This window comes from Danio rerio, chromosome 9, assembly GCF_049306965.1.
Source record: "Danio rerio strain Tuebingen ecotype United States chromosome 9, GRCz12tu, whole genome shotgun sequence".
NCBI lineage: Eukaryota > Metazoa > Chordata > Actinopteri > Cypriniformes > Danionidae > Danio > Danio rerio.
This window is the reverse complement of record NC_133184.1, coordinates 4,049,340-4,065,000: the sequence shown is the minus strand read 5'-3', so window position 1 is coordinate 4,065,000 and position 15,661 is coordinate 4,049,340. Positions and strand designations below refer to the sequence as shown.

The following is a 15,661-nucleotide window of genomic DNA, read 5'->3' as shown; positions in this document are numbered from 1 at the left end:
TTCAAGCTTGGTGAACTCTGGCATGCAGAATATGCAAGGAATGTCTTTTTCACATTTTATCTGATGCGAATACCCTGCTGAAAAATCCAGCTTAAACCAGCTGGTGGGCTGGTTTTAGCTGGTCAACCAGGCTGGTTTTAGAGGGGTTTGGCCACTTCCAGGCTGGTTTCCAGCCAGGTCTTAGCTGGTCAGGCTGGGAGATGACCAGCTAAAACCAGCTTGACCAGCCTAGCCAAGCTGGGAGTCCAGCCAAAACCAGCTATGCCCAGCTTAAACCAGGCTGGTCAAGCTGGTTTTTGCTGATCATTTTCCAGCCTGACCAGCTAAGATTAGGCTGGAAATGGCTGGAAACCAGCCTGGAAATGGCCAAACCCCCTCTAAAACCAGCCTGGTCAACCAGCTAAAACCAGCCAACCAGCCTAGGCTGGTTTAAGCTGGATTTTTCAGCAGGGTAGACAAATAAAGGATTGAAGTACTCTGTTCTGAAGCCTGTAAAGGTTACATTTAATACTTAGATTTTTAAATTAATATTTATTTGAATGAATCGTTTTGCTTTGGGGTTTTATGTGATGTTCCTTTGATAATTATTTTCCAGAATATAATAATTTAGGTGTACTAATTATTGGACTGTGATATATATTTTTTTTGTTAGAGTTTAGTTCCAATTTGAGTATACAAAGTAATCTAATGTATATGCACAAATATATTAATGTTAAATATATATATGAATTTAGAAGAGAGATCTGTGAGGGGTGTACACTCTATGTGTGTGGTGCTGTTGCAGCTGATTTATGATGGAAATCATACAGATCTGATCTAAACTTCTGTTCCATTAGCCACCGTTTATGAGCTCTGCTCTACACGTGGTTTGCCCAAAATTGTCGAGAGATTCAGGTGAACGCTCCATTTTCATCCAGAAATAGTTTTGTGTTGGAAAGAGGATGTTTTTATTTCCACAGCTTCAGAAAAAAAGAGAGGAATGAGAGAATGGCCTCTCGGAGAGGGATGAGATCGGAATGTCTTACAACTGACTGAAAAACCGCTCAGAAGTTTGACATAAGAATAGTTCGATCGCCATCGCTGCAGCTTTAGGCTTGTGTTTGTTGGCTTCGCCGTCACATTGTTTCATGACAGCGATCCGATATCAAATAAATAGTGCCAAAAACTATTTCCTGGATTCTTGTTAGGGATATTTTTAGTATGACCAAAAAAGGCAAAGAGCAAAGAACCTTAGCAGCTGATCTCTCCAAGCACATCCAGAGAAAAACAGATCTGCTTTCCTCTCCTTTTGCCCTTCCTTCTTCCCGTTTTCCAAAGTGAGAGTGCATGTTCTCTCAAATTCACTAGATTCTGTTAGTGGATTTAATACTTACTGTTAACATTCACGTTTACGTGTATAACTTAAAACCTGAAGGTCAAATTAGTGACTGTGGTAATTCTCTTTTTATTTTAATTAATGTAATTGTCTAAATGTTGCTAAAAAAATATTGCTCTGTAGGGGATCAACCTACGATATAAGATCGATCTTGAAGATTCGAATCATTGATTCGACTCAGTTGAGTCAGACTGAATCAGATTATAAGATTCACAGTTTATCTATCATTTGTCCAGCAAATAGAAGACATCGCATTTTACCAGTCTTGTTCATAATATTTCTGTGGCCAATGATAATAACATAACACAGTATTGGGTTAACTTTTAGCAAAGTAACAAAATCTACAGCTTGAGGCAATGAGAAGCACATAAATGAGAAACAAAGAAATGAGAACAAAGATTAATTGAGCTACACTACGATACATGAAACTAACTTTGTAATAAGCAAACAACACACACACACACACACACACACACATACACACAGAGGCAGTTCAGAGGATGCAAAATGAGTTGACAACCTTCCCAAATTACTTCTAGTACTTATTACTAGATCTAGAATCAAACCTGAGAAACCACAAAAGCAGAGATATGGCTTATCTTTAACTGCTGAAGATCAATCTGCACCAGATCAGCAAGAGACAACATTAGTTTGTGTTACTTGCGCCTTTTTCTGAAGTCAAGTTTCCCTTGCCGGGCTGGCCTTGAGGAAGCACGGTGCCCCTTGATTGGGTGGTGACTCGCTTCGATGACGTGTTTGGGTTCAGTCCAACCCAGGCTCATTGTGGAAACGTAGTCCCGCAGACGTTTCTGGAGACCGCGGAATATTTCCCGGCGGGTACGTACGGCTGCAGTTTTTGTTTTTGCGAATCCGCGAGAGGCCGCTGTTGTGCGCTTTTTCGCACCTCAGACGCCTCTCGCGAGTGCGGTTCACGCCCGCACTGTTCTCGCGTGAACCCACTGGAGGCCGCTGTCCGACTGACCAGATGATTGACTGCGCGACCGGCCAATCGGCTGACCTGCCCTCCTCCATCCCCGAACCCAACCAATTTTACCGATCGACCCGCCCGCCCGGGCAATAAAAGCCCCAATTTTTTTTTTTCTACCGCGTTTTCGGATTTCACCGCGTTCTCACCCTGTCACGAAACTCGTTCACTTAATGTTTGGGATTCTGTTTTTGTCTTACCTGATTGCTGGAACCGCTCTTCCCCGGACTCGAAACCGATCGCTGTGGTCGATTCCTCTCTGCATCTCGAGCCTGCCGACGTACACGGTGAGCTGAGTGGACAAACGGGTTGCTGCGGGGAAGCCCTCCACAAGGAGGTAAGGCAAGCGCGAAAGGGAACAGCGTCACACCGCCCCGCAGCGTTTTCTTGAAAAAAATAAACGTGGCCGTACGTACCCCCCGGGACGTATTCCGCTGTCTCCAGAAACGTCTGCGGGACTACGTTTTCAGAATGAGCTTGGGTTGGTTCAGTCGCTTCTGGCTGTCATCCTGGGTTACCTATTTGAGTAATTAAAATAATTATATCCTTATTTTCTCTGTGCTTAGATTTATTTGTATTTTATGTAGTCAAGTAAACAAATGAAGTAATTCAGTTGTTTTTTGGGATTTTTTTAAATGATGTAACTAGAAATAAGTTAATTACTTTTTGAAAGTAACTTAGCCAACGTTCAATGTAATGGTGTAACATCCCATCTTTGTTTGTTTCTTGTGTCATTTATTCTAGATGAGGCCAAAATAAAGAAACCCCCACCCAAAACACTGCCTAAACAAGGTAAGTTCAGTCATCATCTGCATTAAATATAAAATTAGGATTAAATCAAAAAAGTTACAATCACAGTCCAGCAGAAGCCCTGGGCAACTGTCTTAAGTGTTGCAGTTTTCTAAAAGTCTTTGAGAATATGACGAATCTTCTTTAAATTAATCTTCTGGCGACTTTGTTATTTCTGCACCATTTTGTAAAAAAAAAAAAAAACAGCAGATTTATGTTTAATGATTTTGAGTGTGTAGCTTAAAAACCTAACAAATAATAATAATAAAATTTTTAACTGTGCGTTGACAACAAAGGTGGCAAGAACGTTAAAGATCACTGTGGTCGCTCTGGCTATTGACCTTATTCTAAAATGCGAAAGTGCGCCTGTTTTCGCGATTGTCTTAGAACTTCCGATTCAGTCGCCTATGGGAGAAATGACTAGGAATAATAAACGGCAGAAAATGGCCAAACTACTTGCTCAACAAACAAATGTTTGCATGAGTACACAGACCAAGTAGCATAATATAATAAGAAAATATTAAATTGCAACATCAAGCAGCGTAACGAGCAGTTGTTAACGTCAAAAAATGAATGAAAGTGAATGTGACCGGAAGTCGCGAGACAAAAAGATTCAAATGGCAGCGCCCGCTCGTCAGCTGGGAATAAGGTGAATAATGCTGTATGCTACTACTACTACTGCTCCTACTGCTCCGCCGGCGAGAGCATCAAAATTCATTACATTGATTTTGTTTTAAAGGGGCCGTTTCAGCACATCAGCAAAGAAGTTACATTCCCGTTTAAAAACATGCTTTCTAGCGTGGAAATGCTGTGCGCTTTTTTTATTAAATTCATTCAATGTTAACTATAAAAGATCAAGTTGTTGCGTGTGGTGTGGCTTTGCACCACTTATCCAATTTCTCCATAAGTCTGAAATATTCTGAAGCAGCAATCCTGTTTTATACTATCATTAACATAAGATTACTATCGTTACCATAAGATTTCTGCTTTTTTAAGGGATATATATATATATATATATATATATATATATATATATATATATATATATATATATATATATATATATATATATATATATATATATATATATATATATATATATCAGGGGTGGCCAACCCTGTTCCTGGAGAGCCACCTTTCTGCAGATTTCAGTTGCTACCCATATCAAACACACCTGAACCAATTAATTAGGACCTGAACAGCACGTGATAATTACAGGCGGGTGTGTTTGATATGGGTTGCAACTAAAATCTTCAGGAAGGTGGCTCTCCAAGAACAGGGTTGGCCACCCCTGATATATATATACAGTTGAAGTCAGAATTATTAGCCCCCTTTTGATTTTTTTCTTTTTTTAATATTTCCCAAATGATGTTTAACAGAGCAAGGAAATTTTCACAGTATGTCTGATAATATTTTTTCTTCTGGAGAAAGTCTTATTTGTTTTATTTCGGCTAGAATAAAAGCAGTTTTAAATTTTTTCAAAAACAATTTTGGCCCAAATTATTAGCCCCTTTAACCCCTAACCCCAACCGTCATTGCAAATCGTACAGAATTGTACAAATTAGATCATACGAATTCATAAGAATTAGACACTAAATCAAAAAGTTACGAATTGTTGTGAGAAATTGTTGGACCATCCAGCCTCATCTCACGAGGAACCTTTAGTATTTTACGTTTTGCCAGTTTAGTAGCTAATTCGTACAAAATTCGTACGAGTTCAGTCGTATGAAAATGTATGATTTTAAAAAGGAGACATGGCACCTAACTCCACTCCTTACCCCAACCGTCATAAGCAAATCAAGCAAATCATACTAAACTGTACGAATTAGATCGTACGAATTCATACGAATTAGCCACTAAATCAAAAAGTTACGAATTGTTGTGAGATTGTGATGGACCATCGCAACCAGACATACATCAAATCACACTGTTGCTACACAAATGGAGGCGAATGGCTTTTCTTTCTATTCGACAGGTGCTCCGCCTCAAATCCAGCAGTTTCCTGATGATATGAAGATCATGGCAGGTCAGGAGGTGATTCTGCAGTGTAAGTTCACTGGAGCACTCCCCATCAGCTGCACCTGGCTCAAGTTCCGCAAACCAGTAAGAATCATTACACCTTGTATAGAAGCACATGGTATGCATTCTTAAATGTTTTATTCTTAGACACACAGATGGCACAAGTGAATACTCACCAGTATCTTTTCAATGCTTTAAACATTATCTGTGTTTCGGGCCTATAGTGAGTTTGCTAGTATATCACAGGGCTATTAAAGTTTCCACTGTGACCTCTGAGACTAAATAAGCGCTCAATAGGGCTTCCTTTGGGCTTACAGCTAGGGTTTTTTTGGGGGCTAAAATCTTGAGCTAAAGTGACAATGGGTCAAAGATGGAGTTTAGGTGAAGTTATTCCATATTAGTTTAGAAGTAATTTGATTTGTGATGCTAAAAGGGACAGACGAGTCTTCGCTGAGGCCATCTTCCTGCCTAACCACGTCGAATGAAGCTCTGCACAAGACTTTGGCCAGCGGAGAAATTAAAATGGTCGTGCCCAACTGAGTCTGGTTCCCTCAAGGTTTTTTTTCCCTCTCCGCTGTCGCCACTGCCTCGCATGGTTCAGGATTGGTAGAGCTACGCATCGATGAATTGGCTCTTCAGTGTTTGAACTCTCAGTAATGATTAAATCACACTGAACTGAGCTAAACTGAACTGAACTGAACTTAAACACTAAAACCTGAACCACACTGTTCCAGTTACTATGACCATTTATGTGAAGCTGCTTTGACACAATCTACATTGTAAAAGCGCTATACAAATAAAGCTGAATTGAATTGAATTGAAAAAAGCTAATAACTAAATATTAAATATAGCTGCAAACAGCAATTATTGGTTATCAATTATTTTAAGGTCATAGGCTCTTTTGTTAATTAGGAAGTCTGCGACTACTTTAATCAACTATGAAAAATCTAACACTTGTAACGATTCACACCATTTACTACTGGCTTATTTATACGATATTAACTGTTTATTAGCACTTAGCCGGGAGCTAGCTCTCTGCAATTCTCACATGATCGCCCACTGAAGCTAAGTAGGGCTGTAAATTAGTTTATATCATCTGATAATTGTAGGAAATAAACCCAAAAGGCATTTGACTGTGTAAAGAAACATTAACCAACACAAAAATGCGATGTATATGCCGAGTTCATCGGCTAATTACACCACCATTCACACAACCATTTTAATCACTCGTTCAATTTAGTTGATATTACACTTTAAATCAAAAATGACTTGAATGGAACATTTGAAGTTCAGTAATATCCTGTGTTCATTCCTGTTATTCTCACCCTCTTTTTCAGATTCAGGAAGGTCAGGGCATCTCAATAGTCAGCACAGACAGTAGCAGTCAGCTGACCATCACAGAAGGACAGCAGGAGCACTGTGGCTGCTATACCATAGAGATCAAGAACAGCTTTGGTGTGAGACAGGCTGCCCTCAACCTCACTATAGTCGGTGAGTATGAACACTTGCATATCTGACATAACATCCCACAATCATATGCATCTGTGCTTGTCTGTCACGCTGCGGTTTTTGACTGTTTGGTGCTATATTGTGACTGAATAATACATAGGCTAGTCTATGCTCCATCAGCTCTTTTCAGCTGTTTTGTTTCTGTTAGCTTTGGGTTTAATTAAAATAAATGTTTTGTGTCTAATATTTATTTTATGTGGCTAGTAGCCATGTATGAAGTGCATCCAAGAGATTATTCTCACAGAATGAAAGCCCTTCAGTCTTATAAAACAGCTCTAGATAAGCCCGTCAGGTTTATTCTGTGATAACAACCTCCTGGATGTACTGTATCAGTAACATAACCCTGGAACTACCAGAATTCTATAACGTGCTTAAATCGCTATAGTGTTTAGTCTCACCATTCATTTAAATCCCAATTCACACCGCACAGAAAAGTTGGTCATTGGATTTAAAATGCTGTGTTTAATTATGTTAATTATTAAGTTAAATGTTAATCATGTAAACTAATACTTCAATTCAGTTTGTTTATTGACATGTGCACAGTAAGGAAACACGTTTCCCTGTACAATGAAATTCTTACTTTATTGTCTACAGTGAAGTCAAACACATAACATACTCATCATGCATGACATACACCTAAGTACACACTTACAGAAGTGACAAAAGCAGGGCTTCACATTAACACCTGCCAACCCGCCAAATGCGGGTAGATTTCAGCTTTGGCGGGTTAGACAGACACCTCCACTAGCCACTTAGGCTGGTTAGAAATCATTTGTAAATCGTAGTTTTCTTAAAAGCAGGGTTCGACAATAAGCATGGCCCAATATTCGTGCAAATGTGGTATTAGAATCGAGAAGCAGCACGACTGACAAAAATAACACACGAGCAAAAGAATGGCGAATACAGAATGAGAGCATGATCACTCGCGCTAACAGCTAATGTGATGCGCGCGACTGTTTACTTGCGTGAAGCAACCGTGCCTAGAGGAAGCGCAACGGGTGCGATCGGTTCCTTTTGAAATAGACTGGACAAAGAGCGATGATTGTGCACCCACAATGACGATGGTTTGTTTTGTAGACTATCTAAAAAAAATAGCTTAAAGGGGCTGATAGTTTTGTCCCAAAAATAGTTAAAAAAAATTCTAAACTGCTTTTATTCTAGCCGAAATAAAACAAATAAGAATTTTCCTAGAAGAAAAAATATTATCAGACATACTGTGCAAATTTCCTTGCTCTGTCAAACATCATTTGGAAAATATTTAAAAAAGAAAAAAAAAATCAAAAGGGGGCTAATAATTCTGACTTTAACTGTATGTTTGAAGCACAGTAAAAACAATAGCGGGCAATGCAATGCATGTAGTTAATTTGAACCATTATGTCTCTAGACATTGTCAATAGTCATTATATCCCTTGTATATGTCAAACACAACAAGTTCTTTGTCGTTTTTTGAGGGCAAAAAGGAAATATGAAAGGCTGAGTCATGGTATACTGTTTTCAAGCACTCTTAACAGCCTACGCTGCAAGAGGTGGGCTTGTAAATCTCTCATGTGCTTTCATGTCCAAACACAAGGACAGTGGCCGAGAGAGAAAAACAGTTTCATAAACATCTGGCAAAGAAATAACATCAAAGAAGGCGGAGTTTCAGAACACAATCAAAGATTATGTAAACACAATGAACCAATGGTAGCTCGTGTTTAGGAGTCAAAACAAACTCCCCAAAAATTCCTTTGGGTAAGATATTCAGCCAGATACTTTACGCAGGCACATCTTTTCAGTTGTTTATTTTTTATTTAATTTGAACATCAAAAGTTGTCAGTGAAATAAAGATACCAAAATGAAATTAAAAAGCATACATTGTGAAGATTGGTAGTGGATATTAGTTTAAATGTTTACAAAACACCTTCACAATATATTGACATACCTATTTTTTCATACCTAAAAAGTCTACGCAAAGGAAACGAAAAATACAGCGGAGGTTTATCTGAATAGATAGTGAAAAAATCGGAAGCTAAACACCAGGGTGGAAACTGAAAATACAGATGCAAAACCCTTATCTAAAAGACCTGCTAGCTAAGTTCAACGAGGAGCTGAGTTTCAGAGACTAGCAGAGATGTCTATAAATTATCAGGCCAAACCACAAAAAGAGCTCAAGTTTAGGCCTGTTCACAAGTGAAACTCACGTGTCTATTGTGATAGCAAAAGCAGAAGTTCTCACCCGGTCAAAATGTCAGTCATTTAAAGTGTGAAACTTAAGGCAATTTATAACTATAGCAGTATAGCTTAGTGGGCAGTCACAGATGTAGTTAGTAGATAAATGTATGCTTGTTCTCTAAAGTAATTTATTTACTGTAGAAGTTTTACATGATTTAATTTGAGTTGAGAAAAATGTGCTTGGCACCAGTGGTGTAGTCCTTGCTGTACGCACGTATACTCAGTATGCCTACATTTTTCCATGAGCTGTTTGGGTATTACGACTTCTGAGGATCAATAATTGCGTATACCCTTGGTATACTCACTTGTTTTGTTGATTTGACTTTCCTAATTTATGTGTATTTGCGTCTCCTTTAACTGTCTACCAAATGTATTCCTTAACTTGCATCTTAATTTGTTGCAATTGATGCATTTGATTAATTTGTGCCATTCCCCGCCCTCTGACGACCACAGCAGCTGTGAGAACATTTCGTGAGAGTTTTTCAAAGATCACAACAAGTCAACTGAATGATGTCTCGCTGAAACTTTCAAGTAAAATTTTAAAATAGCATGGGCGTCGCTTTATATTATATATATATATATATATATATATATATATATATATATATATATATATATAAAATTATATATATATAATTAGGCTCATATACATGAAAATACAGCTCAATATAATCAGCCAATCTCAGGGTCTGCTGGGGTCACTGTTAGCTAAGCATAATTGAATTCTGATTAAAATGAATACATTTATTTTAATATTTTTAAATGGATAGTTCACCCAAAAATTTTTTTAAAGATTGTCATCATTTACTCAACCTTTTCTTCTTCCAAACCGGTTTGTCTTTTTTTTTTTAATTCTGTTTACTCTGTTGAACACAAAAGAAGATATTTCAAAGAAAGCTGGACACCTGTAACCATTGACTGCCATAGTTTTTGTTTTTTCTACTGTGTAAGTCAATAGTTACAGGTAAGTGATGTTTAGTGTATGTATATATATATATATATATATATATATTAATCCAACCCAGGCTCATTGTGGAAACGTAGCCCCGCGGAAGTTTCTGCGGACCGCGATTTATGTCCCGGGAGGTACGTATTCGAGCGGGTTTTTGTTTTCGCGGATCCGCAAGAGGCCGCTGTGTGCGTTTTTCCGCGTCTCGGGCGCCTCTCGGGAGCGCGCGGCGTTCGCGCCCGCACCGTTCTCGCGCGAAAAGCCGCCAGATCAGAAAAAAAAATAGCAAAAGCCCTCGTCTTCGATTTCGACCACGTTTTCGGATCCCGCCGCGTTCTCGCCTTTATTTTTCGGATTCCGTTTTTCGTCTTACCTGATTTCCGGAACCTGCTGTTCCCCGGACTCGATCCCGGTCGTCGTCCACCGCGGCCGGCTCCGGCTCCTCCTCTGGGGCATCCGCTCCGCCGACGCAATGCTGTGAGCTAAGCGGACAAACTGATTGCGTCGGGAAAGCCCTCCACTCGGAGGCGAGCCGTCGGCCGGCGAGCGCGAAGAGGAGGGGCGGAGCGGCGCCACACCGCCCCGCAGCGTTCGCTCGAAAAAAACCAAACGCGCCCTTTATGTACCTCCGGCCACGTAAAACGCGGTCTCCAGAAACATCCGCGGGGCTACGTTTCCAGAATGAGCTTGGGTTGTATTAATCAAATAAACGTTTATTAATTTTGCCTCTGGAGGGGACATTTTACTTTGGCAAAGACCCATCAAAAGGTACCTTGGGTAAGGTATGCGTTATTTTATTCGTTGAAAATCTTACAAATTCTACACAAAACTTTTAAGGGAGGATTATCAGAATGCTGTTTAACTGGGGAATTAGTCAGGGGACCAGTAAAAATATATATATATCGATCTTAAAATGTATTTTGCATGAAGAAACAAACTCTGTGAATGTCTTCCCTCATCAGAGTGGAGTTTTTATGTTTAATCAATGGGCATTATTCATTTTCATTAAAGTAAATATTTTATAATGCTAAAGGTTCCTGCAAGGGCAGCAGTAGGTAGCGCTGTCACGTTACAGCAAGAAGGACTGGTTTGAGCCCCGGCTGGGTCAGTTGGCGTTTCTGTGTGGAGTTTGCATGTTCTCTTCGTTTTTGCATGGGTTTCCTCCAGATGTTTCGGTTTCCCCCACAGTCCAAACGCATGCACTATGTGTGAATTGGGTAAGCTAAATTGTCCGTAGTGTGTTTGTCCTGGTCCTCCAGGTTGGGGATTGAGCATTGGGCTAACGACCCACCTCATAAAAATGTGATATTATGAAATACCAACAGGGTATGGCTAAATATCAACTTCGATATAAGCAGCCCTGGGAGTAAATAAGCAAAGGTTCCTGCAAAAGTGTACAAAGTTTTTAGCAAGACAGTATTCATGACAGTTAAAGCAGCAGATTCTTATTGTGTCTGTGTGTTTGTTAGGTCGGAATGTGCATGTGTCCCGATAGTTTTCATGGTGTAAAAATGGTTTTATAACTGCAGGTCAAAATTACCTCTAAGGCAACCCAGGCTCATTCTGAAAATGTAGTCCCGTGGACGTTTCAGGAGACTGCAAAATACCTCCGGGAGGTACATATTTGTGCAGTTTTTGTTTTTGCGAATCCGCGAGAGGCTGCTGAATGCGCTATTTCGCATCTTGAACGTCTCGCTGTTCACACCCGCGCTGTTCTCGTGTAAACCCACTAGAGGCTGCTGTCAAGTGACCGTCTGTCCGGCTGGCTGAATGATTGGCTGATGACCCGCCAATCGGCCGACCCACCCTCCTCCTTCCCTAAACCCAACTGGTTTTACCGATAGACCCGCCCACCCGCTTGCTTCCCTAAACCCAAGCAGCGATTTACAAAAGCCGTCCAGTAAAAGAAAAGCCCTCTTCTGATTTTTACCACGTTTTCCGATTTCACCACATTCTCACCCTGTTATGAACTTGTTCACTTTATATTTTGGATTCTGTTTTTGTCTTACCTGATTTATGGAACCGTTCTTCCCTAGACTCAAACCTGGCCGTCGTGGTCAGCTACTCTCTGTGTCTCAACTTGGTAAACTTGGTACAAACTGGTTGCGGCGGAAAAGCCCTCCACAAGTAGGTAGGCGGTCAGCTGGCGAGCGCGAAAAGGAACGGCGTCACACCGCCCCGTATCGTTCGCTTAAAAAAAATGAAATGCAGCCACACGTACCTCCGGCTCCAAAAATCGCGGTCTCCAGAAACATCCGCAGGACTACGTTTTTAGAATGAACCTGGGTTGCTCGAATGACAACCATTGTACCCTAAATGTGTACAGCTTTTTTTGGGAATTTCTTTTTTTTTTTCTAATTTCGGGGTAGTTTTAGAAAAAGTCACCAAATTTCAAGATAAAACTCAGCTGTTGAAATGCTGCACGGGTCATTTTTGACCCAACAGAGGAGGTTAAATCACTATATACTGACAGAACAGTCATAACCACACATTACACAGCTGAAATGTCAAGTACTGCACTTGGAGTTGATTTGATTTCGTTAAACTTCTGTCTCTCTCAATCCATCTTTAATCTTGGTTTGTTTTTTTTGTAGATAAGCCTGACCCCCCTGCCCGTGTCCCAGCAGCCTCAGATATCCGTAAGTCCAGCCTCACGCTGTCCTGGTATGGGCCAACATACGACGGTGGCAGCGCTGTCCAATCCTACAACCTGGAGGCTTGGAACTCTCTGGACATGAAGTGGACGGACGTGGCATCCTGTAACAGCACATCTTATAACGTGCAGGACCTTCTTCCAGACAGACAGTACAAGTTTCGAGTGAGAGCTGTAAATATTTATGGCGTCGGGGAGCCCAGTGCCGAGTCTGAGCCCGTGCAGGTGGGGCTGGAGGCAGAGGGGGGTGAGTGCCACCTAGTGGACATTTACAGCATTGCAGTAGTCATAAAGCATATATTACCATCAGTGTTGGGCAAGGTACTTCAAAAAGTGCTTAATTACTTATTACATTTTTTAAATTGTATATCAGTTACTTTTCTAAATACTATTTCTGAAGATATATTTAATTACTCAGAAAGGAATTTAATTACTTCACTCGATACTACTTAAAATCCCAAGAAATCTTTAACTCTTAATTTGAGTCAAACAGGGCATTTTAGCTTTTATAAAAAATATTTAATACTAAAGCCTTTTAATAACAAGAAATAAAATCTTTAGGTAACAAATAGAATTGCTTAAAAAACTTCGCAATACTAATTTAAAAAAACTAATTTAAATTTAATTATTCTGCAAAATGTGGCAAGAGAATAAGGCGAAGGAAAATGTCACTGAGCAAAATTTCTGAATTACAAAAATATTATTAATCTGCTTGTCTAAATGTATTCAGTAACACTGTTGAATATGTGTACAGTATTTAAAGCAAGTAATTTACAACTGCAATTAAATTATCTAAAAGCTATCAGTCATCTCTTACTTATACTTGAAAAATAATTTAAACCTTCACAAGTTTCTTTCTTCTGTTGAACACAGAAGATCATTTGATAAATACTGAAAACCTGTAACCATTGACTTCCATTGTAGGAAAAACAAATACTGTAGAAGTCAGTGGTTACAGGTTTCCAACATTTTTCAAAATATCTTCTTTTGTGTTCAACTGTGTTCTTTTGTGTGAACTGTACCTTTAATTACAGTATCTTTGTAACTAATTACGCCCAACACTGATTACCATGTTAACTTTGTTTAAATTATGTTGCAGTAACAGTGTGTTCATTTTTTCAGAAAATAAGGAGGATGAAGTCGAGCCCTCGGATGATGGTATGTCATCAATTTGTGTTTTATTATTAAATTCTAAATAAATCTCACAATTTACTTAGTTTTCTTACATAGCTATTCCTGAAAAAGTTTGCCTTCAGTGGGGTATAGTCAGGGCCAGATTAAGAACATATATGGCCTCTGGGGCTGTAGCAAACCCAAAGGTCCCAATTACTTTATCGCTTCACAAAAGTAGCATCTTTGCTATTATTATTTATTTGCTAATTAATAATATCATCTAATTTTTCACTATATATATATATATATATATATATATATATATATATATATATATATATATATATATATATATATATATATATATATATATATACACCACACACACACACACAGTTGAAGTCAGAATTATCAGCCCCCCCGTTTATTTATTTATTCTTTTTTAATATTTCCCAAATGATGTTTAACAGAGCAATTAAATTTTCATAGTATGTCTGATAATATTTTTTCTTCTTGGGACAGTCTTATTTGTTTTATTTCAGCTAGAATAAAAGCAGTTTTTAATTTTTCAAAAGCCATTTTAAGGACAAAATTATTTGCCCTTTTAAGCTATATTTTTAATAGTCTACAGAACAAACCATCATTATACAATAACGTACCTAATTATATATATATATTTATATATATATATATATATATATATATATATATATATATATATATATATATATATATATATATATATATATATATATAAATGTATATAAATGTATATAAATGTATATATATGTATATATATATATATATATATATATATATATATATATATATATATATATATATWAATTTTTTTTTTTTTTTTTTTTTTTTTTTTTACTAAATTTGGCGTACAAAATTAATGATATAACATGAACTTCAAATTTTAAACAGGCTGCCAAAAAATATTTGCAATACTAAATGAGCGCTGTACATTAAATACTTTAAATAAGGTTACCTCTAAAAAGTTTGCTTAGTTTGAACTTAAACTGAGCAGAAACCCTTAAAATGTTTAATATGTTGGGCCAATTTCCCAACATTTTGGTCTCGTGAGTCAATCAATTACAGACCGTTAGCATCTTTTTTCCCAGTCAGATATATTGTCTGATGAAACCCAGCTTCAATTTTTCATTGCTTTTTTTTTTTTTTTTTTAGAAGGGGCAAAGTAAACATTCATTAAAATATTTTGCTTTCTGTTTCAATTAGACTTAAACCATTTTCTTGTGATAGATACTCTGCAACGATGCACACTTTGATTACTTTGTATTGGCTATTTGATTTGGTCCCACACTGTCTTGATTATATTATTTGAAGGAAAGATTGCTCCGGCGCATAGCCGAGACAGCACTTAAGTTATCAGTCCGTTCTACAGCATGCTTCTGCCGGCTTCTCTTCTCTCTGATCTCGACTTCTCTTACTACAAGTTAATAATGGATACTGTTTGTGCTTTATTTCTTGTTCTGCGATTTACTTGCTTAGCCTACCTTAACTGGACCATTATCGCAGTAGAGTTGAAATAAGGAACTTTAGAAAAAGGGGACTTTCCTGAGTAAGATGGACTTTCCTGGGGAAAAATGGGACATCTGGTCACTCTTATGGGAAATAAAACAGGGCTATGGAAGTATGGAAGTCAGTAATCAATATGTCAGTATTTTTAAGAAATAAGAAAGCAACCTAAATAGGTTTGGATCAAGTGGAGAATGAGTAATTTAAGACAATTATCACTTTTGGGTGAACTATCTCTTTAAATGTCTAGGATGGAATGACACTGATGCATTTCCTCTCTTTCACCACAGAGTCAGAGAAAGTACCAGACTACAGAAATGTGACGATCAAAACAGACGTAAAAGTAAAAGATTTTTATGATGTAGAAGACCGACTGGGCACGTGAGTATATCAATAAAGCCAATAAAATTCTATTACCATTTCATAAAGTTTCAACAAGCTGTGGCAACTACTGTACTTCGCTGTTGAAATATTCTAATGATGAGCAAAACAAAAATGAAAAAAAAGTAAGATAAT

The 15,661-nt window shown here is 38.2% G+C and overlaps 1 protein-coding gene across 15 annotated transcripts in view; it reads left to right on the top strand.

Annotated features, from left to right (window-relative positions):
- mylka (myosin, light chain kinase a) overlaps positions 1-15,661 on the top strand; it is a 166,585-nt gene that overhangs the window by 134,687 nt on the left and 16,237 nt on the right. For all 15 annotated transcript variants that reach the window (XM_009304445.3, XM_073912401.1, XM_073912400.1 and 12 more), the window contains 6 exons: positions 3,105-3,152; positions 5,125-5,252; positions 6,506-6,659; positions 12,432-12,737; positions 13,613-13,648; positions 15,436-15,526. In XM_009304445.3, the coding sequence (XP_009302720.2) occupies positions 3,105-3,152; positions 5,125-5,252; positions 6,506-6,659; positions 12,432-12,737; positions 13,613-13,648; positions 15,436-15,526 (763 nt within the window). The remainder of the gene's footprint in view (positions 1-3,104; positions 3,153-5,124; positions 5,253-6,505; positions 6,660-12,431; positions 12,738-13,612; positions 13,649-15,435; positions 15,527-15,661) is intronic.